Source organism: Monodon monoceros, unplaced genomic scaffold, assembly GCF_005190385.1.
Source record: "Monodon monoceros isolate NGI ecotype Baffin Bay Population unplaced genomic scaffold, NGI_Narwhal_1 Super_Scaffold_19, whole genome shotgun sequence".
Lineage (NCBI taxonomy): Eukaryota > Metazoa > Chordata > Mammalia > Artiodactyla > Monodontidae > Monodon > Monodon monoceros.
Window position 1 is genome coordinate 27013308 of NW_021703775.1, and position 25320 is coordinate 27038627.

Sequence of the window (25320 nt, forward strand, 5' to 3'; positions counted from 1 at the left end):
GTCTTCCCTGAATGCCCTCCTCATCCCTCTTTGGCTCTGACATTCCATGCAATGCTGCCTTCCTATACAGACAGTCTTACCTCACTAGGTCTCTTGTATCCCATGCTGGTCCATCTTACCCCTCACCCACCAGTATGAATGCTTTCATTTATTTAGGTCTTCTTTAATTTTTTTCAGCAATGTTTTTAGTTTTTAGTGAATAAGTCTTACATATCTTTTGTCATATTTATCCCTATTATTTTGTATTTTTTGATGCTTATTTTAAATGGTATTGCTGGGGCTTCCCTGGTGGCCCAGTGGTTAAGACTCTGCCCTTCCAATGCAGGGGGCATGTGTTTGAATTCTGTTCAGGGAACTAAGATCTCACATGCTGCAGTGGTGCAGCCAAAAAAATTAAATAAATAAATGCTATTGCTTTTTAATTTTCAGTCATTAATTACTAGTATACTATTAAATTTGTATATTTATCTTGTATTCTGCAACCTTACTAAATCACTTACTAATTCTAGTAGCATTTTTGTGTATTCCATTGGATTTTCTATGTAGCTGATTATCTTGTCTACAAATAAAGACAGGTATATTTCTTTCTTTCCAATTGGGATGCTTTCTTTTTGGTTTGTTTTTCTTGTTTTATTGAACTGGCTAGAGCCTCCAGTACAATGTTGAATAGAAGTAGTGAGAGTAGATATCTCTGCCCTGTTCCTGATCTTAGGGGGAAAGCATTTAACCATTAAGTCATATATGTTAGATATAGTCTTTTTGTACATGCCATTTAGAAGGCTGAAGAAGTTCCCTTCTATTTCTAGTTGTTGAAAGTTTCTATCAGGAATGAATATAGTTTTTGTCAAATGCTTTTTCTATGTCAGTGAGATGATCATATGTTTTTTTAAAATTTCTTTTTTAGTTTATTAATATGATAAATTGTATTGAATGTTAAACCAAACTTGCATTCATGGAATAAATCCCGCTTGGTCATGGTAAATTATCCTTTTTAATATGATGTGGTATTTGATTTGCTAAAATTTTGTTGAGTTTTATATCTATGTTCATGAGAAATACTTGTCTGTAGTTTTCTTTTTTGTAATATCTTTGTTTTTGGTATCAGATTAATGCTGGCCTTGTGAATAACTTGGAAAGTTTTCCCTCTTTGGTTTTCCAGAAGAATTTGTGTAGTGTTGGCAATTACCTTCCTTAAATATTTGGTAGAATCTAACAGTGAAACCACTTGGCCTTGGAGATTTGTTTGTTTTTGGTGAGAAAGTTGTTAACTAAAAATTTAATTTTAAAAATAAATACACGGCTGCTTGCATTTTGTGTTTCTTGAGTAAATTTTGCTTATTTGTATCTTTCAAATAATTTGTCCATGTCATCCAAGTTTTTGAATTCCTTAACAAAAGTTATTCATGATATTCCTGTATTATTTTAACAGTATAGGATCTATAGTGATACTTTCTCTTTCATTGCTTATGTTGATAATTTGTCTTTTCTCTCTTTGTTTCTGTCTCCGTCTCTCTGATTATTTTGGCTAGAGGTTTGTCAATTTTATGATTTTTTTTGAAAATAGTAACTTAGGTTTTATTGAGTTTTTTTTCCTTGTTTTTCTATTTTACTGATTTTCGCTGGTATCTTTAGTATTTCCTTTCTCCTGCTTACTTGGGGTTTAATTTGCTCTTACAAATTGAAGTATAGTTGATTTACAATGTTGTGTTAGTTTCAAGTGTACATCAAAGTGATTCAGTTTTATATATATATATATATATATATATATCTCATAATATATATCTCATATTTTCTTTATCCATTTATCCCTTGATGGACACTTGGGTTGCTTCCATATCTTGGCTGTTGTAAATAATTTGCTCTTTTTTTAGCTTTATTAGGTGGAGGCCTAGGGCATTGATTTTGGTTCTGTTTTCTAATGTAGCCATATAAAGCTGTACATTTCTCTCTAAGCAGTGTTCTGAACTGCATCTTACATGTTTTCTGATGTTGTGGGGTTTTTTTACATTTATTTCAAATATTTTCTAATTTCTTTTGTAATTTTTAGAATTTATTTCACCAACTTACTTAGAAGTTCATTGGTTAATTTCTAAATATTAGAGGATTTTCCAGATTTATCAAAATTGATTTGTAATTTCACTTCATTGTGTTCATAAATGTAAAACATATGATTGCAACCTTTTATATATTTTGAGACTTGTTTTACGCCCCAGCATATGGTCTGTTTTGGTGAAAATTACATACACACTTCAAAATAATATATATTGTTATTGAGGAGAGCATTCTTTAACTGTCATTTAGATATACTTGGTGTTGTGCAGGTTTTCTCTATCCTTATGATTTTGTATTTGTTATTTGTTGACAGAGGAGTGTTGAAGTTGCCTATTATAACTGGCTTTGCATATGTCTTCTTTCTGTTCTTTCAGTTTTTGCTATGTGTATTTTGAAGCTCTCTTATTGGATGCATATACATTAAGCATTGTTGTATCTTCTTGACGAAAGGGCCCATTTGTAATTATGGAAGGTTCTTCTTTATCCCTGGTGATATTCTTTTTTTCTGAAATATGTGTTGTTTGGTATTAATGCAGCCAGCCACTGCTGCTTTCTTTTTAATTTTTGCATTGTCTGTTTTTAATATCCTTTTTTCTAAAATATTCTTAACAGCTTCATTGAGATACAGTTTACCTACTTTTCACTTCATTCATTTAATGTATACAATTCAGTGGCTTTTAGTGTAGTCAGAGTTGTGTGACCATCACCACAATCAATTGTAGAATGTTTTTATTCTTCACAAAAGAAACTGTGAGCCCCCTGGCCATCAGCACACAATTTTCTCCTGTCCCCTGCCCCCCTTGCCAGCTACTGGGAACTACTGATTTATTTTCTGTTTCTTCAGATTTGCCTATTCTGGACATTTCATATAAATGGAATCATATAATATATCGTTCTTTGTGATTGGCTTCTTTCATTTAACATGATGTTTCCAAGGTTAATCCATGTTGTACCATAAATCAGTACTTCATTTCTTTTTAAAATTAATTAATTGATTTTGGGCTGCGTTGGGTCTTCATTGCTGCACACGGGCTTTCTCTAGTTGCGGTGAGCGGGGCCTACTCTTCGTTGTGGTGTGCGGGCTTCTCGTTGTGATGGCTTCTCTGGTTGCGGAGCACGGGCTCTAGGCACGTGGGCTTCAATAGTTGTGGCACGTGGGCTCAGTAGTTGTGGCTTGTGGGCTCTAGAGTACAGAGTAGTTGTGGCGCACAGGCTTAGTTGCTCTGCGGCATGTGGGATCTTCCCAGACCAGGGCTAAAACCCATGTTCCGTGCACTGGCAGGCGGATTCTTAACCGCTGCACCACCAGGGAAGTCCCATCTCTTTAATTGCTGAATATTCCACTGTATGGATTTACCACATTTTATTTATCCATTCATTAGTTGATGAGCATTTGGGTTGTTTACAATTTTGGGTTTTTACAAATAATGCTGCTATGCGTTTTTGTTTACAGGTTGTTGTATGGACATATGTTTTCATTTCTCTTGGCTATATACACCTAGGAATGAAATTTTGCTGGATCATGGTAACTCTGTTTAACCATTTGAGGAACTGCCAGACTGTTTTCCAAAGCAGCTGTGCCATTTTACCTTCCCCCAGCAGCATATGAGGATTCGATTTTCTGTACATCCTAGCCAATACTTATTACTGTCTGTCTTTTGATTATGGCCATCTTGGTGGGTGTGAAATGCTATCTCGTTGTTCACCTTCATTTTGAAATATATTTTTGATGGGCATATAATTCTAGGTTTATAGATTCATTAGTTCTTAAGATATCATTTTTTTGTCTTCTGGCTTATGTAGTTTCTGAGGGAGAAGTATATGAACAGCCTTAACTTTTTTGTCACTCTACTTAATGTGTCTTTTCTCCAGCTGTTTAAAAACTTTTGTCTGTATAATTTGTTCTCAGCAATTTGATTTTGATATGCTTTGGTGTAAATATGTTTGTATGCATGAATGTGTGTGTATATTTATACTGCTTGTGGTTTGTTTAGTTGTTCTTTTTTGAAATTTTCATAAAGTCTGGAAGATGTTCAGATATTATTTTTCCAAACATTTTTTTGGTCCTTTTTCCATCCTCATTCTGAGACTTCAGTTATATCTATGTTGGACAACTTCACATAATCCCACAGGTGACTTGAGGATCTTCTTTTTCTCCAGTCTTTTTTCTCTGTGCTTTATATGGGATAGATTTTATTGCTGTGTTCTTTCTTTTTCATTGTCTAATCTTTTAATCTTATCCAGTGAAATTTTCATTTCAGATGATATATTTTTCATCGTTAGGAGTTCCATTTAGTTTTTTATGTTTAATTTCTTTTGTTATTTTTGCATCTTTAAAAAATACCTGTAACAGAGCTCTAATTTCTGTTTTTATGTACTTCTTTGCTAGTTCTGTCACTTCTGGTATTTTGGATTTCTCTGAAGATTATTTTGTTTTTCCTAGTTACATGTCATTTTTTTGGTTCTTATCATGTCTTATAAGTTTTGATTGGATAATTGTCATTATATTATGTTGTTGAGTGTCTGGATTTTGGGGAGCTTTTTTTTCTTAGAGGGTGTTGGTCTTTGTTTTGACAAATAGTTTAGTTGTTTTCAGATCCACTTGATCCCAATCCCATCAGACCCCATTTTTAAGCTTTGGTAGGCCCTCCTTCATTCCAGGGGTTGCTGGGGGTAGTATTCATCTACTTTGAAAAACTCAGAAACCCCCAGGGACTCTTCACTTTGGCTGTTCAGAGTTAAGATGTTTCTCTGTCTTGTCTGAGCTCCTTGAAGTGTTTATCTTACATCTTGCTGCTGTCTGTCTCTCCTTCCTTGCCTTCTCTCCCTCCCTTCTCTTCCTTCTCTTCCTTCCCTCCCTTCTTTATGCCTGTTCATGCAGAATTTCAGTTTTCCTATGCCTGGCCTAGTACTTAGCAAAGACTCAAGGGAACCCTTATGTAAATTTCTGCATCTTTTTTCTGCATTGCTTCCTTTTTTTTTTTTTGGAATTCTGCTGCACAACCTTAAGGTACACAAGCTTTCCTGAACTCCTGTCTCTGATGCTAACTCTGCTAAGTTGCTGGGCTCTGTTTGGGTTTTCTCTGACTGTGTCCATGATCTAGAAATCACATTCAGTCAGATAACCCAGATAACTATTTTTTATTTTACTTATTTATTTTTTGGCTGCATTGGGTCTTTGTTGCTGCGCCTGGGCTTTTTCTAGTTGTGGCGAGCGGGGGCTACTCAACGTTGCGGTGCACGGGCTTCTCATTGCAGTGGCTTCTCTTGTTGCGGAGCACGGGCTCTAGACGCATGGGCTTCAGTATTTGTGGCACATGGGCTCAGTAGTTGTGGCTCACGGGCTCTAGAGTGCCGACTCAGTAGTTGTGGAGCACGGGCTTTGTTGCTCAGAGGCATGTGGGATCTTCCCGGACCAGGGCTCGAACCCATGTCCCCTGCTTTGGCAGGCGGATTCTTAACCACTGTGCCACCAGGGAAGCCCCCAGATAACTATTAAATTCACCTTGTTTGTTTCCCTTTTTTCAGAGATCACAGTTCTGTGTTACTTGATGTTCACTATGTGAAAGCAGTTGTTTTATGTATTTTAGCCAGTATTTTACTTCTTAAGAGTGAGAGTTCATGTCTGTTCCTTGTTATTCCTTAATGGCTGGAAGCCTAGTTATTTTTTTTTTTAAGCTATAAATACTCATTATACTACTAGGTTTTATGTTCCCTGCAGAAAGATATCTGACCATCTTTCTATCTCTAGCACATAGAAGGGATTAAATATTTCTTAATGATGCTGTTCAATTAGGAAAGACACTAATATTTTCTGTGCAGAAAGCTTTTGTTTAATATTCTTATCATACTCTGAATTTTAAGAAATTTCTCATGGGTAGTTGTAATCCACTTTGAAAGATTACTTATTAGAATTTTAAAAACCATCATTGTGAACGAGTTCCATACCGTGACAAAAAAGTTCCAAAGTTTAATTTGCCTAGAATCAACATTCCTCTTCTCAGGATAGCATTCAACCATGTCTAAGTTATTCTGACCTTAAGTTATCCAATTTTTAGGATTATTTAGACGTCTTTTCCTGCCTTATTTTAAAAAATTTCTTGCTTTTATTTCATTTACTTTCTTTCTGCTCACATCTCTTATTAGGGAGCCTACATGCGGTGGGGGGGAGGGGGAGAGCTAGCACATTTGGCTTTTGATTCGGTTTTAATGTTTAGAGGTTGTCAAAAGTAATGTCAAAATCTTGTTTTAGATTTCCATGGCCCCTGGAAATAGAATTCTTTTCTTTTGGTGTCTGCTATAGAGGTGTTTAATTGGCTGTCATTCTTTAACCTGTCACTGATATTGAAGTACACTAGAAATTTGAATGAATCTTATTGATCTGTTACAGTTGGAGTATGAGTGTGTTAGGGAAAGGACAATGGGGAAGTAAAGTAACATTCTTTATTGCCAGAAATCACTGGGTTTTGTACTAATTAGCCTTGAAAAATGTGGAGTTATTTGACAGACCAGATGTTTTCACTGTGCAGCCATGTGTCTCATCAGTGAATGTGCCTTGTGTCTGCAGGCAACATTGTTAGATTTTTCTCATTCTATAAACAATGTTCCAAAATATAACTAAACCCTAAAGTGTGTTTATCTTTTTGGCTTAATTTCTAGGTTTATATCCATTCTAAAGTTTCTCTCTAGAGGAAATGCATTTTATTGCACATAGCTCTTCGTACCTAATTGTAGTATAAACACCATTCTGTTTATACTAAACCATGTGAATTGTATTGTTTGTGAGTCTGTAAAATTTTAATAAAAGCAACCATTTCAGATTAAACTATATTTGTAATTTTATTTCTTAATTTAGGGGAAATAAATCTTTCTTCCCTTCATTTATTTGGACTAAGATTTTGATTTTTGGAACACAGGAGGGAAAAACATAAGCAAAGAAAACAAGTAAATCCAACCTCTAATCTTTAGTGTTTGTGGTATTACGTGCATTGGAGTAAGAAGAGTTTAAGTATCTCCCATGGAATTCATTCTTAAAACCTGAAATAGAACTATAAGTCTTTTACTTACAGGATCAAAACTGAGTTTTTCCTATACTAAATATGGGAAATGTAGAAATTAAAAACGTGAAGAAGAAAACTATTAACCCATAATGTTCCTATCCAAAGGAAAGAAAAATCATGGTTAACATTTTTGTATATATTAGTCATTTTCTGTGTACTTATATTTGTGTGTGTGCTTGTATTTAGTACTGTGTAGCTCATACATACATATGTATTCATAATTTACACATGTATAATATTTGTAATTTTGAAAAACATTATGATCATACTTGTAAGTTCAATTTTTTTGAAATAATTTTCACTCAACAATATTGTAAACACTTCGCTGTTGTATTATTCTTTGCATATACATATATACTACATGGATATATCATAATGCGTTTAACCAATTCCTTGTTAATAGACTTCTAGATTAGTTTTTTATTTGTTAATATAAATAACTACAGTTCAAGAGGCTTATACATATTTTTGTACATGTAATTTTTTTGTGGGGGAGAATGCAACTGTTTAGAATACTTGTTTGGTGAAATTTTTCATTGAAAACGTGAATCATTAATATAAATATGTTTATCAGCAGGCTGTGAATTCTCATTTATTAAAACCCCTGATAATAATATCCATTATTTTTTAAGAAATCGTTGGCAGTTTGAGTGACAAAATTTTATTTTTTATTTTCATTTCTTCACATCAGTTCAACTTTTTTTTTTTTTCGTGTTTGCCATTTTGAGGGCTCTTTTGTGGCTTTTCTTTGTTCATAGCTTAAAAAAAACCCTCAAAAAAAATCTAATGTGTCTGATATTAATATAGCCATTCAAGCACTTTTATGGTTACTTTTGGGGTATATCTTATTCTAGCTTTTACTTCAGTCTGTTTGTATCTGTGATTCTAAAGTGGGTTTCTTGTAAGCAACATATAGTTGGATCATGCTTTTTTTTTTTTGCGTTACGCGGGCCTCTCACTGTTGTGGCTTCTCCCGTTGCGGAGCACAGGCTCCGGACGCGCAGGCTCAGCGGCCATGGCTCACAGGCCTAGACGCTCTGCGGCATGTGGGATCTTCTCGGACCGGGGCACGAACCTGTGTCCCCTGCATCGGCAGGCGGACTCTCAACCACTGTGCCACCAGGGAAGCCCAGGATCATGCTTTTTATATTATTTACTTATTTTTAATTTTTATTTATTTTTTTGAAGATGTTGGGGATAGGAGTTTATTAATTAATTTATTTATTTTTGCTGTGTTGGGTCTTCGTTTCTGTGCGAGGGCTTTCTCTAGTTCTGGCAAGCGGGGGCCACGCTTCATCGCGGTGCGCGGGCCTCTCACTGTCGCGGCCTCTCTTGTTGCGGAGCACAGGCTCCAGACTCGCAGGCTCAGTAGTTGTGGCTCACGGGCCTAGTTGCTCCGCGGCATGTGGGATCCTCCCAGACCAGGGTTCGAACCCGTGTCCCCTGCATTAGCAGGCAGATTCTCAACCACTGCGCCACCAGGGAAGCCCTATTTTTTATTTTATTTTAGCCGCACTGTGCGGCATGCGGGATCTTAGTTCCCCAACCAGGGATTGAACTCATGCCCCCTGCGGTGGAAGCATGGAGCCTTAACCGCTGGAACGCCAGGGAAGTCCCTGGATCATGCTTTTTAAATCCTGTCTGACAGTGTCTGCCTTTTGAACATGTATTTTTAATTTTTTTGTGGTACATGGGCCTCTCACTGTTTTGGCCTCTTCCGTTGTGGAGCACAGGCTCTGGACGCGCAGGCCCAGCGGCCATGGCTCACGGGCCCAGCCGCTCCGCGGCATGTGGGATCTTCCCGGACCGGGGCACGAACCTGTGTCCCCTGCATCGGCAGGTGGACTCTCAACCACTGCGCCACCAGGGAAGCCCCAGTGTCTGCCTTTTGATTTGCGTGCTTATTAGTCCATTTGCATTTAATATAATTATTAATATGGTTGGGTTTTGCTCTTTACTTTCTATGTTTTTCAAGTCTTTTTTGTTCTTATCTTTTACTTCTTTTTTGTATTAAATATTTTGTAGTATACTATTTTAATTCTTCTGTAAACCTTTTAATGTTGTATTTTTTGAGGTTTTTTTTTTTTTTAGAGGTTACTCTGTGGATTATAATCTTCTTCTTCGTTTGTCACAGTCTGCTTTAGGTCATTGCTCGTGTAGTTTTGATATAATATATAGAAGTAGTTTTGCTTCAACTTAGCTCCATTTCTTCCCTCTTCTTTTGTGCTATTATTGTCATTTATATTATATCTATATTTATAAACCCAACAATACAGTGTTATAATCATTGCTTTAAAAACTATTGTCTTTTACTGATAGTAAAAGAAGAAAAGAGAAAAAAACCCCACATTTATTCAGTCTTTTATATTTAGCATATATTTACTCTTTCCTATGTTCTTCATTTTTTTTCCTCTGAATTCAAGTTACTATCTGCTTTCATTTCCTTTCTGGCTTTCTTTAGTATTTCTTGTAAGGCAAATCTGCTAGCAAGGAATTCTATTAGTCTTTGTTTATCTGGGAATATAATTCATTTTCATTTTTAAAGGCTAGTCATCAGCTAATGGTTGGTCCTGGGTGCTCAAAGAAACTTGAGCTGAGAAAGGTGTCTACCCTTTGTTAGTGGACTTGTATGTGGGTTAGGGAGTGCATTCAAAATTCAGGCAAGTTTTCAAGTCTGCTGAGCTTTTATATTCTGCCAAGCCTTCTCCTATGTGCAGGCCTGCAGTCTCCTAGTCAGCTAAGGATGTGTGGAGTGCTTAGGCCCTTTTAGGTGTCCCCTGCATTTGTGCACAGCTTCTCAGTCAGCTAGGGGTATTCAGAGAGCTATCAGGTTATTCTATGGGTCTCTTATTTCCAGGACTTCCCTGTTAAGTTTTTGGTTAGTCCTCCAGTCTGCTCTTTGTTCCAACCTAGACGAACTTCAGGCCGGTAGAGCTGGAGGTTCCCCCCGCTCTCTTCCTTTTTTAAAATGAGCTTGCTACTTTTCCTAACAACACCACTCCATATTAGATTTTCACCCTCTGCTCCAAATCATGTCAGCCCCTAACTGAAGAGAAGCTGCTGATTTTCCTGACAAGCCATAACCAGTGATGGGGTGAGGGGAGGTGGAGAGGGTGATGGAGGTAGCCCCAGGCAAGAATGCCACAAAGTCCCTCTCTATTTAGCAGTTTTCATGAATAAACCCTTCTCAATTTGTTGTTCTCCTCTGCAGAGTCCTTTCCAATTTCCGGAGTCTTGAAATGGTTGTTTGGGACAGTTTTGTCTAGTTTATATTTGCTTTTTGGGTAGAAGATTTGCTAAGCTCTTCTGTGTGCCATAGTTGGAAGTCTATCCTTGGGTACTTTATTTTATGGGATGATTTTTGTGGCATTGATATGATCATTTTATATTTCCCTTTATTTATTTTTTCCTAGCAATGGCCTTTATTCTTTATGTAATGAGTTTCATTGGTGGATTTTCAAAGTTTTCTGTATTCTTGGGAAAAATCTTTTTTTGATTATAATTTATTAAGTCCTGTAATATATATATTGATTTTTAATAATTTGACATTAATTTTTCCATTCATGTGTTTTTGGAAACGTAATCCTGGATTTGTCTTAATGTACAGTGAAAACTAATTCGGGCTAGAAATTTTGCCTGAGGAATATATCTATGGCCCTAAAGAAGACTGGTTGAGCTAAAGGTGATACAATTCCTTTTATAGGCATTATCCTGCACTGAAAACTCTGGAACATCTAGAGCATACCTATCTGCCTCAAGTAAGCCATTATCGATTCTGCAAGGTGATGGTGGACAATATCCCCAAGCTTCGAGAAGAAATTAAGGATGTTTCTATGTCTGATCTCAAAGACTTTCTGGAGAGTATCCGCAAACATTCAGACAAAATTGGAGAGACTGCCATGAAGCAAGTAGGTCTTGGGTTTATGATAGGTTGGCCAATGACTTTGCAAGTATTCTGTTAAACACAGATTTCTTTTTGCTAAATGTCTTAATTGTTTCTTGTCATTTTAGGGAAGTCCTTCATCTTTATGGGAACACATGATTTTAAAATATCTTTTATTTTCTTAGCAGAGCAGTGAATTATTTACTAGTATATTGTTTTGCTCTGTGAATATTCAGTACATACTGATTGATTGTGATGGTTTATATTGGTGCTTTGAAGAGGCTTTTCTATGTTTTGAATACTTTTCTTGACTTTGGGTATGATTTGAAGCCCAAGATTTTTTTTCCCCCCAAGATTTTTAAAAGTTCTCTTTCTAGTTAATGAGCTGAATTGTGCTGCAGGTACCTTTGGTTGATTATTTACTATGTAAGCAAGATGTCATGTTATATATGAATATTTCTATAATTGTTATTTCTGATATCAATGGGTATCAATGAAAAAAGGCCTTTTGGGAAATGCTGGGAATTATGATCACAGAAAGGAATTTGTTTATAGCTTATAAATTAACAATGTGTTGAAAGTGTTTTGATTTTTTTCTTTCAATATCTTCATCTCTAAGTTATGAAAGCCACAAGGAACGTCCAGAAGTACTTTGTCGTTATGAATAAAGAACAGTAATAATTTGCAGTATTACTTGCTCTTTTGAAATTTAAGTCACACTGCTTTTATTAAAATTTCTCAGTATACCTTATGATGTAACCTATAACAATAAGTAGAAGATCCAGCTGTTTATGGAAAGCGTTTTTTGGTTCTATAAACAACTGTGTTCTTGAATAAGTCATTTGTAGTTCTTAATTCTGTGAGGAATGAGGGAGTAGGTCATATTTTGGGTCTCAGCTAGCCTTGGTAATCTTTTAGATATGTCTTTGATTCTGCAAAAGAGATCTGCCTCTTTGGAAATCCCTTTCCTAAGGGAATACACATATTCTTTTCCCAATTCTTCTTTTAATTTCCTTATTGTTATACTTTCCGAAGTGGAAAGCTTAAAACTAGTTGATGATAAACCCTGATGGAAATAATCATATCATGTCATTTTTTTTAGTGGTGAAGAAACAAAATTAATCATTGAAAATACACTTTGTACAGGAATGAAGGTATCTTGTAAGACAAGTCTTTATTGTGGTTGACAAATTTTTACTAATTTTTCAAAATATACAAGAGTATAGTACAAAGTTGCTTTTCCTAGGCCTTTGCTTGAGAAATTACTTCCTTTTTGGTGAAAGAGAGGATTCCATGAAGAATATTGTTATTTCATTTAATGTGAGATATCTGGCCTCTCCCCTAATTATCTGAAGAAATTAAGGCCTAGGCCAGGGAAGTGATTTGCTCAAGTTCAGACAGCTTGTAAAGGTCAGATTCTCTAGTAGAATTCAGATTAGACTGAGATGAATTTGTCTGCTATGGCACTCAAAATGTGTAAACTGTTAGCTGTTGGCTGTATTTTTGTCATTTAAAGAAATGGTGAAGAAACCTTTCGTGAATTCAGGACTTTTTAATTAACTGATAACCCTTTATTCCTCCTATAGCATTTTTCATCTCAAGTATAGCTCTTATTGCATGTATTACTATCCTATGCTATGGTATATATAAGATCATTGAATAAAGATATCTTACACATTTTAAAATCTTGTAGTACCTAAAAAGTAAGGAAAGTAGGAGGGAGAGAAACTACCATATACTTTGTACGTAGTAGGTGTTCAGTAAATATTTGTTTGAATTCATGGATGTTAGAAAAGAGGGAGAGGATCTGGTTTATTTCTCACTTATGTCAAGCCCAAAATGATGTTTCTGATTTGTGATGGTTTTCTTTGCAATGGTGATTTAAGGAAAGTTTCCATTATATGGGTCTGTCATTTTTAATATGGTTTTGAAGATTGCTGCAAAAGGGGAAAGACCAAAGAGTATTGCATGTGGTAGGGTTTTTAAGGGCTAGGCATGGATGTGACACATCATCAATTCTTCTCTGATTTCACTGGCCAGAACTTAATAACATGGCCATAGCAAACTGTAAGGGATGCTGGGGAATATAATCTCACTCTTTCTAAGAGAAGAACACAGTTTTGGTGCATAGTAGCTAGTCTCTGGCACAGTTCTACCCTTTTGGTCATCAAATATTTCTTCACTCCTTTTTTTTTTTTAAATAAATTTATTTATTTATGGCTGTGTTGGGTCTTCGTTGCTGCGCGTGAGCTTTCTCTAGTTGTGGCAAGTGGGGGCTACTCTTCGTTGCGGTGTGTGGGCTTCTCGTTGTGGTGGCTTCTCTTGTTGTAGAGCGTGGGCTCTAGGTGTACAGGCTCAGTAGTTGTGGCTCGTAGGCTCAGTAGTTGTGGCACACGGGCTTAGTTGCTCCACTGCATGTGGGATCTTCCCGGACCAGGGCTCGAACCCGTGTTCCCTGCAGTGGCAGGGGGATTCTTAACCACTGCGCCATCAGGGAATTCCGTATCTGTTCACTCTTCCTCTCATCCATAGAACATACTTGTCCCTTCCCTAAGGAATACAACCCAATATCCCATCTAGTTACTACATCCATCTCAAAGTATGATATCTTCCAGGGATGCTCAGTACTCTCCATCAGATCCAGATGTGGCTCTTCAGTGGGCTGATGACCAGGAACTAAGATAGGTTATCTGCACCTGTGGCCCTCCCACCCTCAGTATACCATGGAGAAGCTAGAACAGAATAGCTACAACAAAAACTTCCATTTAGAAAAGGGAAGAACAGGAGATGTACAGTATTACCTGCTTCATAGCAAATCATGTAATCCTTTTGGGCCATCATTGGGAAATCTTTCTGCCTTAGTAGTAGGGGAACTTCCTTGTCTAGATGTTGATTCTGTGGAAAGAACTCCTTTGCCCATTGTTCTCCTGGGCTCTTGGCTGCATCTTAGTTTTTCTTTCCCTATTTTTTTCTGTGTACATTTCTGAAGTGTGTGCTGGGGAATATGCCTTCATTTGAAGATTTTTCTCTCTCTCTCTGTAGATATACACATACATCTACATTTACACTTATATCTACAACCACATTTATATCTCTATCTTTCAGTGCTTACTTTCTGCTTCTACAAGTTTAGGAGCCCAAGGGTTGTTTTAAGGTTCTGAACAAAGTTTTATTTAGTCCAGATTTGTGGGGTTTTGACATTATAGTTAACTCAAAACTTAGTAGACCTCTGATCTGTCTCTTTCCAATAGGTTCTATTTAGATACCATACCCACTGTTCTTTTCTAAATATAATTTTCAGGAATGATTTTTTTTCTTCTTCCCTGTTTGGGGAGGTAGTAGAGTTGGGGGAGCATAACCCTTGCCTCATGTCTCTTTCTTACTTAGGCCCTACTTGGAGGCTATATGAAATAACGGGTAAGAAAACCATACCTGAATCTAATTTTTGCCTCAGGATTAAGTCACTTTGTTCAAGGAGGTCTTCTTTGGACTTAATTGCTCAAAATTTACCATCTTTTTCTTTTACTATTTGGGATCTATATGTGTTCATCTTTCTAACCCTCTGAGGCCCAAGTTTCTGGCCTTGTGCTATTCCCTGTAATTTCAGTTTTCAAAGTAGGAAATTCTGTGCTCATCGTTTTTGTGTAAAACCTTGCTAAAAGCAGAAAGCAAATGCCAATATACACTATAACTCTCTCTCTACATTCACATATAGAGCTACAGACCCAATAGACACGCAGTGTGCCTTTTCATTTATTACAGGTTCCAGTTTTGCCAGTTGTTTTGCCACAATATCACAGGGCTTTTCAGGCCTTTGACTTGCTAAATATACATTCTTGTGGCCTACTGCCTGACCTCTAAATTGATGTCATTTATTTTAGGTTTTTTTGTTATGGCAACACCATTCTTCCAATGCCAGTGCCTGTTTCTTTAAATAATGATGCCTGTTGTAATAGCTAAGCTCTAAAATCTCACCGTAGAAATTTTATTTTTCGCTCATGTGACGTCCAAAATGGATGTTCCTGGTTGGGTAGCTCTTCTTTAAGTGACTGTGAAGGGATCCAGGACTCTTCCAACTTGTGGCTCTATCACTTCAACATGTGGCTTTCAATGTTACAGCAGTAGAGAAAAAAGTAAATAATGCCTGGAGATTTTTTTTTTTAATTGACCAGGCTTGTAAGTGATACATATGACTGCTGCCAACATTACATCAGCAGAAGCTCATGCACTGCAAGCGAGGATTAGAAATATAGTCTATCTGTGTGACCAGGAGAAAGAGGAAATGCGTTTGGTGAATACCTAGCTAGTCTGCTACAACCTGCTATTACAGAGCTTAGAAAAATACATATTTCCATGTCTCTTGTCTGTTTTTCTTCACAATTTCATCTCTTTGACATTTCTCCCCCATATGTTTGCTTTCTAATTTACTAATCCGGTTTTTAGCATTGTCTATGCCACTATTCAGAGCTTTATCATCATCAGTTTTAGTTCAGCAACTGCAGTTTTGGCCTTAAAAATGTGTTCTTTTCCTTAAAAAAAATTCTAAGTGGCCTTTAGAATCATACAAGAAAACAGATTTGAAAATATCACTTAATATTGATAGTTGGTCTGGGAGCTTCTGGAAATTATGTAAATGATTGTGCTTCTTCTTGGTGGACATCTCCCGTTTTCTTCTTCCACTTACCCTATCCTGAGTTGCTGCATTGACCCATGGGTGGGGCTTTGTCCTTAGTACAATGAAATGATGGAGGCAGTTGGTAGATTGGCTTATCTTTGGGATATACCAGTTAAACTACCAGAAGGACTCCACCCTAATTAGGGTTTAATGAGCAAATGTGGCTCCAAACTTTTACCTGAGATTATAATCTCAAACTGTTTGTTGTCCAATTTTATCAAGAGATATGATGCAAAAAATACTATTTGAGGATGATGCAAAAATACTGTTTGAGGATGACCTGAAGGATGTGTAGTTTATACATTTCTCTGTATTCCAACTATTATATTGTCTCTGGATAAAGCTTTATCTGTAGGAAGCTTTTTGCTTTGATTACATGTGGTAGGCAGAATTCTAAGATGGTCCCCAGGATTCCTGCCCCCTGGTCTGTGCATCCTGTAAAATCCTCTCCCTTGAGCGTGTGAACCTAATATGTAAGGTGAGAACCTTTAAAAGAGGGTCTAGAGGTCAGATATAAAGTTAGAGAGATTAAAAACTGCAGCAGATGCTTTACTATTGGTCTTGAAGAAACAGAATGCCATGTTTTGGAGGGGGCCACACGGCAGGGAACTGTAGGCAGCCTTGAGTTGCTGAGAGCTATCCCCAGGCGACAGTCAGCAACAAAATGGGGACCTGAGTCCTACAACCACAAGGAACTGGATTCTGCCAACAATATGAGTGAACTTAGAAGACTGTGAGCTCCAGATGAAACCACAGACCTGACTGACATCATGATTTCAGCCTGTCGAGACCCTGAGCAGAAGGCCCAGCAAAAACATGTTGAACTCCTGACCCATGGAAACTTAGATAATAATTGTGTGTAGTTTCAAGTCACTAAGTTTATAGTAGTATGTTACACAGCAGTAGAAAACTAATACACTCTGTTATTTTGGCCTTGAATAGAATTACTTTTTACTAAACTGTACATTTGTATTTTAATTTTGCCTTTGGGTCTAGGAAACAATGGTATAGTCAGTCTGGTTTAAAAGGTGTCAAGCTAGAAGTTTCTGAGTCTTTCACTTGTCTTCCAATATACAATACCTGGGAAGCTGCAGAAAAGTAAGAAAAATGTGTAAGTATGAAAACTAGGATAGAAGTTCAATCATATAGCAGAATCTGAGGAGGAATTTAAAAATTGTCCATTCTACTGTGTATTACCATATCGAATTTTAAGTCAAGCGGTCTTATTTTACAAAAAAAAAGTTTCATGTTCCTGTATATATCTTTTTAACACTGTATTGTAATGAAAGCATTTAATGGACCCACCTATGAGTCTGCCATGGGAAGTAGAGCCATAGTTAAAGCAAGTAGAAAAACCCTCCCTTTTATCCTGTTCCATTTTCTGTGTTGATATTCTTACAGTGTGCTTCCAAAATACTGTGTATGTCTTATTTTTGAATAATCAGCTTAGCTTGAACTGTTTTATAAAAAATGTCTAAAGTAGTTCTTCGTTAATTGTCTGCTGTTTTTTAGTTCTCCTTTTGAAATTGATTTCTGTAATTCACTTGTTATGGAATTGATTTGTGCAGGAGGGAAGTTCTGTATTTGTTATTTTGGTTAGTTTGCCTTAGGCTTTGTGGGACTAAATAACATTTGTAAGGTAAACATTCTTGGCTAGGTTGATTTCTATGTGGGGCCCTTTAACAAAGGGAAGGATTTACTTACTTTTAAAATTCTAACTTGGCTTTGCCAAATTATATAGGTTATATGACTGATGCTTAGAACAGGAACTGGTTGCTTATAAAAGAAATGGAAGGCTCCCCAGGCATTCTTCCTTTAGTAACTAGTTTTAAAGAAACTGCTCCTTGGGTGAGATTAACTGTCACCATGGTTCTGTCAGCCCTTGACTTTCTTTGATTAAGTCTTGACTAGAGCAAAATGTGCTGTTTTATTTATTGTGTAGAACATCTTTGACTTAGATCAGGCATAGTACTACCAACTGAGTTCACATAGGCCATGCAATGACTGCCAAGTAAAAGCAGTATTGCTGTTGAAATCTCTTTTGCGCTGGATGCTATGCAAAACTTCCACAGAATATGGCCTTTGGAGTCAAAGAAGTTGGTGCTCACTTGGTTTGGTGTTCCTGGATTTACTTTTTATTTTCTTTTCTTCTTGATTTTAGTATTTTTGTGTTTGTACTAATTCTTGCTCCTTATTCTTTGATGATATGGATGGCCTGCGGGTAAGGTGGGGGAATGTGAGAGCTGTGTTATATGGGATTCTTGAAGTAGGCAACAATCAGAGTAGCTTATGATAGATAGCACAATTTTAGAATCTGAAGAGGATAGTAGGGATTTAGTTTACTGTTCAGTAATATGATGGTTAACAGAATAGACTTTGGAGTTTGGATTAGACTCCTAGATTTGTCATTTGCTAGCTGTATGACAGTGGGCAAGTTACTAAACATCACATTCAGTCTTCACAACTGTACAGTTGGAATTTTTAATCTTCTTTGAAAAGATGTGGAAATATTTAGGGAAATCAAGTACTTAGCTTAGTCCCAGGCTTATAATACATGTTAAATTAAAAGAAAGAAAAAAAAAGAACCGTCCTAGATGAATGGTGAACGTAAATAGATTCTAAGAGTATGGAGAAGGAGAAGATTAAAATTAGAGTTAAACTTGATGATTGAACTACTTTTAATTTTATTCCTAAAATTCAATTTTCTGTGACAATTTTCAGCCTTGAATTAGATCTCATTTTTAATCATTTTTTTCTCCTTACCATAAAAATTATTTCTATTGTATACACTTCTAAAATATTTGGAACCTGAGCTCAGTTAAAAAGATGACAATTAAATTTAAAAGATCAATGACCCTTGATTCATGTTGAGTGAAAGAAGAAAGAGAATTTATTCCTTAAATCTAATTTGACGGCAATATTACAGTTTGCTTTTGAGTTTTCTTCAGGATAAAAAGGAAACTATATGGTGTGTGTATATATAATAAACATATTATTTATTTGCTTTGGCTAAGCAAAGCATACCAGCTTATCAGGAGAAATTTTCTTGTTATTAAATTTTAAGAGAAAATTGTCATATGGGTTCTCAGTATAATTTGTGAACATGGATTTTTAGTGTGCTCATCCTAAAATAGACCATTACTTTAGAGGAACAGCAGCTATTGCAATACTTACACCATCTCTCACAAATATGCTACATATATGCATATATATATATATGTTTCAGTTATTTTAAGATTAAATTCTTTTGAGAATATTCCTTTTACTGAGCCTTGGCTTGTACTAGAAAGCAGTAATACTTAATTTAAAACAATATGGTATCATAAGAATAAACTGCTGAGTAGAACAGAATACAAGAACAGAAATTGACCCAAATGTATAGTATAAGAATTTAATAAGTGATAAAGGTAGTGTTATACAAGAGGCATAGACACACACAAATTAGTATTATGCCATATAGGTATAAAGTAACTTTTCCTCAGTAAACCTTATAGGCAGAAAGGTCAGAACAGTGCCTGAGAATACCATCTTCCTGTCATTTTGTGGAGGGACCTGATGGGTTCAACTTTGCTGTATAAACAGTGGGACATGCCTCAGGAGAAGGACCCTGCTCTTGTAATATTGATAGGGAAGCTGGGAGAAGGGCAAGAACATCTAGTCAATATGTACTAGGTGGATCCTTGCTGGTCAGAGAAATGACTTGGCTAGGGGAATTCTATCAATGCCTCTTAGATTAGCTAAAGAGACTTAGTATTCTTCAGATGAGCTGACTCAGTCTATTGAGTTAGTAACTGGTTTTACCAGTTCATTGCTAAGCTTTGAGAATGGGGAAGGTAGAGAGCCACTAGGGCCCTCCAAGGTAGCATCTCATGGCACTAGGGAATGCTGTTAGCATGACTGCTGCTTTACTTATCTGTCTTCCCAACAAGTTTATGGTCTCTGTAAGGACAGAGGTATGTTTTTTACCTTTATATCTTCAGCACCTTGCTAGCATAGTGCTTGGTCATAGTAGATAGTTAATAAATCAATTAATTACTCTTAATTGTGTATTTAATTAAATTTAATGTACCTACACCTTAACATTTTTCAGGAAAAGCCATCCTTTTTTTTTAATATTCTAAGGTATATCCTCTTATTCCAATTATATTCTTAAGTATATGAAAACATTAAAATTGCACTTTGAATGGATTTTGAAACTATCTGAAAATACTGTGGAGGTACTAAGAAGTGATCAAATTAACTTCTTGTTAAAGATAGTGGGTCGAACACATATATTTCTATCTTCCACCTCTCCAAACTCATAAAAACAACAGCTAAGGGAATTTTTTTAAAAAACACGAGCTCCCAAACATAAAGACTCTAGGAGAGCAGGTGATAGCAACATTTTTTGGAAATTGGAAAGTAAAAAGATGTGTGATAATTGTCCTAACATATCCAAGAAAACTCAGTCCTAAACCAGTAGTAGAAGAAAATGAGAACAACCCAATTTTTAGTGTTTTGCAGAACCCCTATGTTTAAGAAATTGCTGGCATCAGGGAAAGGGGGTAAGATTGATGGCCAAACAGGAAGATTGGTTGAATGTCTATTTCAGAACCAGTTAGACATCTGGATTCCTTCCCCAGCTTTTTCCTATTAGTTAACTACCTGATCCCAACTCTAACTGAAGATCAGAGAACAATAGACACAAACTGAAAACAGTGAAAGTTTATATACTAAATACTGAGATTTATCCTAAATCTCACAGCCCTCTTTTCTGATTTGGTTCCCAGAACCAGGCTTATACCCTTCAGGTGTGAGATTGGAAGATAATCTGAATACTCTGAATAATATGATTAGCCCAAGAAAAGTATCCTAAAGATATGTCCACTGAGTAGTCCCCAGTAAAAAGGGCAAGTCAGATCACTTTGAAGGCCACAGTAGACTAGACTGATGTACATTCAGTCAGCTTTTTAGTTTCCCAATTTAAAATTTGAGCAGATGGCTAAGGATCACCAGATATTTGAGAAAAGATTCTAACATGAAAGTAGAGTCAGAACAAACACATACAAAGAAGCAGAAGATGGGGACTATGCAAGAAGAGGAAAACCTAAAAGGCAAAAAACCCCAAACTATTGTCAGTAGCATTAGAAAGATAATAGAAAATAAATTACATGTAAAAAGCAAGATCAGAATGCTGCATAAAAGGAGAAGTGCAGAGAACAAAAAGAATTTTAGAAATTAAAAATATGATAGCAGAAAACACTTAAAGGAGGGTTTGGAAAATAAAGTTAAAAATATATTCCAGAGAGAAGAGTAAAAAGAAAAAGAGATAGAACATGGGAAATAGAAAAGATATAAGAATATTAAGGGGCAGTCTAGGCGATCCAGCATTTGAATACTAAGCATTCTAGAAAAATAAAGCAAAAATGAAGGGAAGGAATTCATCACAGAAATAATATGGGAAAATTTCCAAAATTCTAAGACATGAACATGCAGATTAAAGGACCCACCAACTATCCAACAAAAGGCATGAAAAGAGACTTATATCAAGGCATATTGTGAATTTTCAGAAGCCAGAGGACAAAGTGAAAATCCTAAATGTCTTTAGAGGTTAAAAACAATATCTTATATGCCTTGGCTATGTATTGCATTTATACAGTTATAATAATTAAATGCTAAAAGTTAATATAGGTAATTAATCCATTGGTTTATCTCTGTTGTAGAGGGATACGTGAATGGACACTGCACAGATATTTGGTGCTGGCGTGTTAAGAATGTGAAAGAGGGCTTCCCTGGTGGTGCAGTGGTTGAGAGTCCGCCTGCCAATGCAGGGGATGCGGGTTCGTGCCCCTGTCCGGGAAGATCCCACATGCCGCGGAGCGGCTAGGCCCGTGAGCCATGGCCGCTGAGCCTGCGTGTCTGGAGCCTGTGCTCCGCAACGGGAGAGGCCACAACAGTGAGAGGCCCGCGTACCGCAAAAAAAAAAAAGGAATGTGAAAGAGACCTTAAACCCCCGTCTTCCATGGTGGAAAGTCAATAGATAATGCTTAGAACTTAAAAACCCCACAATAACCAAAAGGCAGAAACAATCCTAGTGTCCATTGATGGATGGATAAACAAAATGTGGTATATACATATAATGGAATATTTTTTAGCCTTAAAAAAGGAAATTTGGACACATGCTACAACATGAATGAACCTTGAAGACATTATGCTAAGTGAAATAAGCCAGGCATGAGAGGACAAATATTGTATAGTTCCACTTATCTGAGGTTCTGAAGTAGTCAAATTCATAAAGACAGAAGGTGGAATGATGGTTTCCAGGGGCTAGCAGTAAAAGGGATGAGGAGTTAATGTTTAATGGGTACAGAGTTTCGGTTGGGGAAGATGAAGAAGTTCTAGAGATGGGTGGTGGTGATGGTTGTACAACATGGTGAATGTACCTAATGCCACAGAACTGTACAGTTAAAAATGGTTAAAATGGAAAATTTTATGTCATAAATTTTACCACAATTAAAAAACCCTAAAGAAATAAGCAGTAGCACACATAAGCATGGTATGTAGCGATAAAGATGTAAGCATCAAAAGAGTGGTTGCTTCTGGGGAGCAGGATTTGGGGAGAAAGAGGAGAGGAGGAAACGGTTGTTTCTCGTAATAAACTCTTTATGTATAACTTAACTATGCATAGTTTTGCATGTATAACTTAGGGAAGATATATTGAACACACACAAAAAGAAAAGAAACTTAAGTCAGATTAGGTGTATGTGTATAACATGGGATTTGTTGGTGGACTGGATATGAGGTCGTAAATGTTCCAACTCTCAGGGTACAGAGGAAGCGTTCCCTTATTTAAGGGACTATTTATACCTATCTGTGGCATTATTGATTTTCTTTTCTGTTTTATGTGGGTAATTGAGGAGTCTCCAGTCTTCAGATTCATAGCTGTAACAAGGTGGGAAAGGAATTATGTGTTAGTTGTAACTTAAACTGAGGTCCATTCAAATCTCTGTTGTATTGTGTGCCTTATTAAAGAAGTGAACAGATAAATTTGATTTAATAGGCAACAAAGCAAATTAAAAAAAATAATATAAAAATCTTGAAAGTGATGATAAAGGTTGCAAATTTGTGATAACCAGAATGTTCTCTTTCCCTTGCCTTGAATTCTTAAGTTAAATATTTACCATTGTTCAGAAGAGAATATGAGTTCTTCAATACCTTCCTTTGGTTGCAAAATGTCACACTACCTCACCCCTGCCACTGTTGCAGGTTCACACTCATTTCATACTTGGGCATGTGTTCTGGTGAGTGAGTAGTCCCTGTGCTGCTGCAGGAGAAGATGGGGAAAGAGGGAGTTAAAAGAGCAGTGAAGGAAAGTAGTGCTGATAGGCTAGCCTACATATAATTTGACTTGGCCTCAGAGTTTTGTGGGAGAGAGCCAGTGTTAACTTTCTGTTAAATTTACAATAAAGGAAAATGACCTACACTATGAAGTTTTTCTTCGGTAGTTTGTACAATAACTGAACTTCATTCCGTTACAATATTCCTGGGATTTCCTGCAGCCTCCAAGTATCATGAAAAATTGTACCACACTAATGTGGAAATGAAATTCAGGTCACTGAACTCACTTTTTTTTTTTTTTTTTTTTGCGGTATGCAGGCCTCTCACTGTTGTGGAGGCTCTCCCGTTGCGGAGCACAGGCTCCAGCCGCACAGGCTCAGCGGCCATGGCTCACGGGCCCAGCCGCTCCGCGGCATGTGGGATCTTCCCGGACCGGGGCACAAACCTGCGTCCTCTGCATCGGCAGGCGGACTCTCAACCACTGCGCCACCAGGGAAGCCCCCTGAACTCACTTTTGACTTGAACTTGAGACCAGCACTTTCGATCTAACTTATCAGGTGGAAATGAATTGATCTTATTGACATAAATAAGATGGTACCTGTTTGTGTTTTTATTATATAATTTGGCCTCTGAAATATGCAGTGATATGAAAGGTTATTTAAAATGATGCCTTAAATATAATATGTAAATATACAGCCTAAGTGCTGTTAAATATTACTGTACAGGGGGCCAAGAACAACCACTTTATTGTCTTTATTATCAGATTAAGTTTATTATTATTTTTTAAAAAGGCTTTATTTTCAAAATTTATTTATTTATTTATTTTTGGCTGCGTTGGGTCTTTGTTGCTGCGCGCGGGCTTTCTCTAGTTGGGGTGAGCGGGTGCTACTCTTCGTTGTGGTGAGCGGGCTTCTCATTGCGGTGGCTTCTCTAGTTACGGAGCAGGGCTCCAGGCATGTGGGCTTCAGTAGTTGTGGTGCGTGGGCTCAGCAGTTGTGGTTTGTGGGCTCTAGAGCGCAGGCTCAGTAGTTGTGGTGCATGGGCTTAGTTGTTCCATGGCATGTGGGATCTTCCTAGACCAGGGCTTGAACCCGTGTCCCCTGCATTGGCAGGCAGATTCTTAACCACTGCGCCACCAGGGAAGCCCCAAGCCTTTATTTATTTGCTTATTTATTTTTGGCCGCACAGCGCAGCTTGCCCGGGCCCTTGGCAGTAGAAGCACGGAGTCCTAACCACTGGACCACCAGGGAATTCCCATTATCAGATGAAGTTTAGATATGTTCAGACACAGCCTCTCTCTGCCTTTCTAAATGATGAATGGAAGCAAGGTGTATTTTCATCTCATTGGAATGAACTATTAAAGTTTATGTTTAATAGGTAGTGATCTCTCACTACAGGTCTGAACGAACTAGTATTCTCTTTTTTTTTTTTTTTTGCTTTGTAATCAGTATATTAAGGAGACATTCATACATTTCAAGAATTGCTTAATTCTGATATCCAGATTTAAGCTTGTGAGAATATGACTTTAAACATACAATTAAAGCTATTCATAATTTGCTATACTACCAACATTAAATTACAGTTTCTTTGGAGCATAAGTTAAATGGTTTAAAGTAAGCCTGTAATATACCTGCAAAACACCTTCCTAACTCATACATGCAAATTACTTCTTCATGTAAAGGTCTTACCACTCCAGCCTCTAAGTTACCCTGCTCCAGAAGTCACTACTCTTAAGGCTTACTGTGGTCCAAAGAGAAGGAAAAAAGAAAAGTAACCAGGACCAATAACTAGATATATTAAAAAAAGATGGCCCAGCAGAAGGGAATGCAGTTCTACAAATGCAAGCCCTCAAGAAGCAGCATGTTATATGATAAACCCCTTCTTTAGAAAGGTATCATTTCTATCACTGATACCACAGGCTAAATTAAATTATATAGCATGCCATCTTCAAGTAACAGTTGAGGCAATAGAATAAATGCAGAGGCATCACAATGAATCCCACTTAATACCACTATACAGACCAACACTTCTCTACAAATTCTTTGACTGCCAGTTAAATACAGTTTTAACTTCATAGCTGAACAGTTAAGGGTCATACACTGAAGTCGATACATATACCTGGCATTTCAGTCTAAGCTATTCCATGTACATAGCTGAAATCAGTTACAAAGTATGGCCTAACAAATGCTAGGGGAAATTTTTTAAAGTAGTTTTTACAAGTATTAAACTTATCTTGCACACTGAAGTCATCATACATACAGGGCAAAGTCAGCGCTTTTATATTTGAGTTTATTCTTCATTTAACTTTTAAAACACTACTATAGTTGAATATT

General features: G+C 36.8%; 1 protein-coding gene across 8 annotated transcripts in view; it reads left to right on the forward strand.

Annotated features, from left to right (window-relative positions):
• EXOC6B (exocyst complex component 6B) overlaps positions 1-25320 on the forward strand; it is a 702680-nt gene that overhangs the window by 87651 nt on the left and 589709 nt on the right. For all 8 annotated transcript variants that reach the window (XM_029232675.1, XM_029232678.1, XM_029232676.1 and 5 more), the window contains one exon: positions 10816-11020. In XM_029232675.1, the coding sequence (XP_029088508.1) occupies positions 10816-11020 (205 nt within the window). The remainder of the gene's footprint in view (positions 1-10815; positions 11021-25320) is intronic.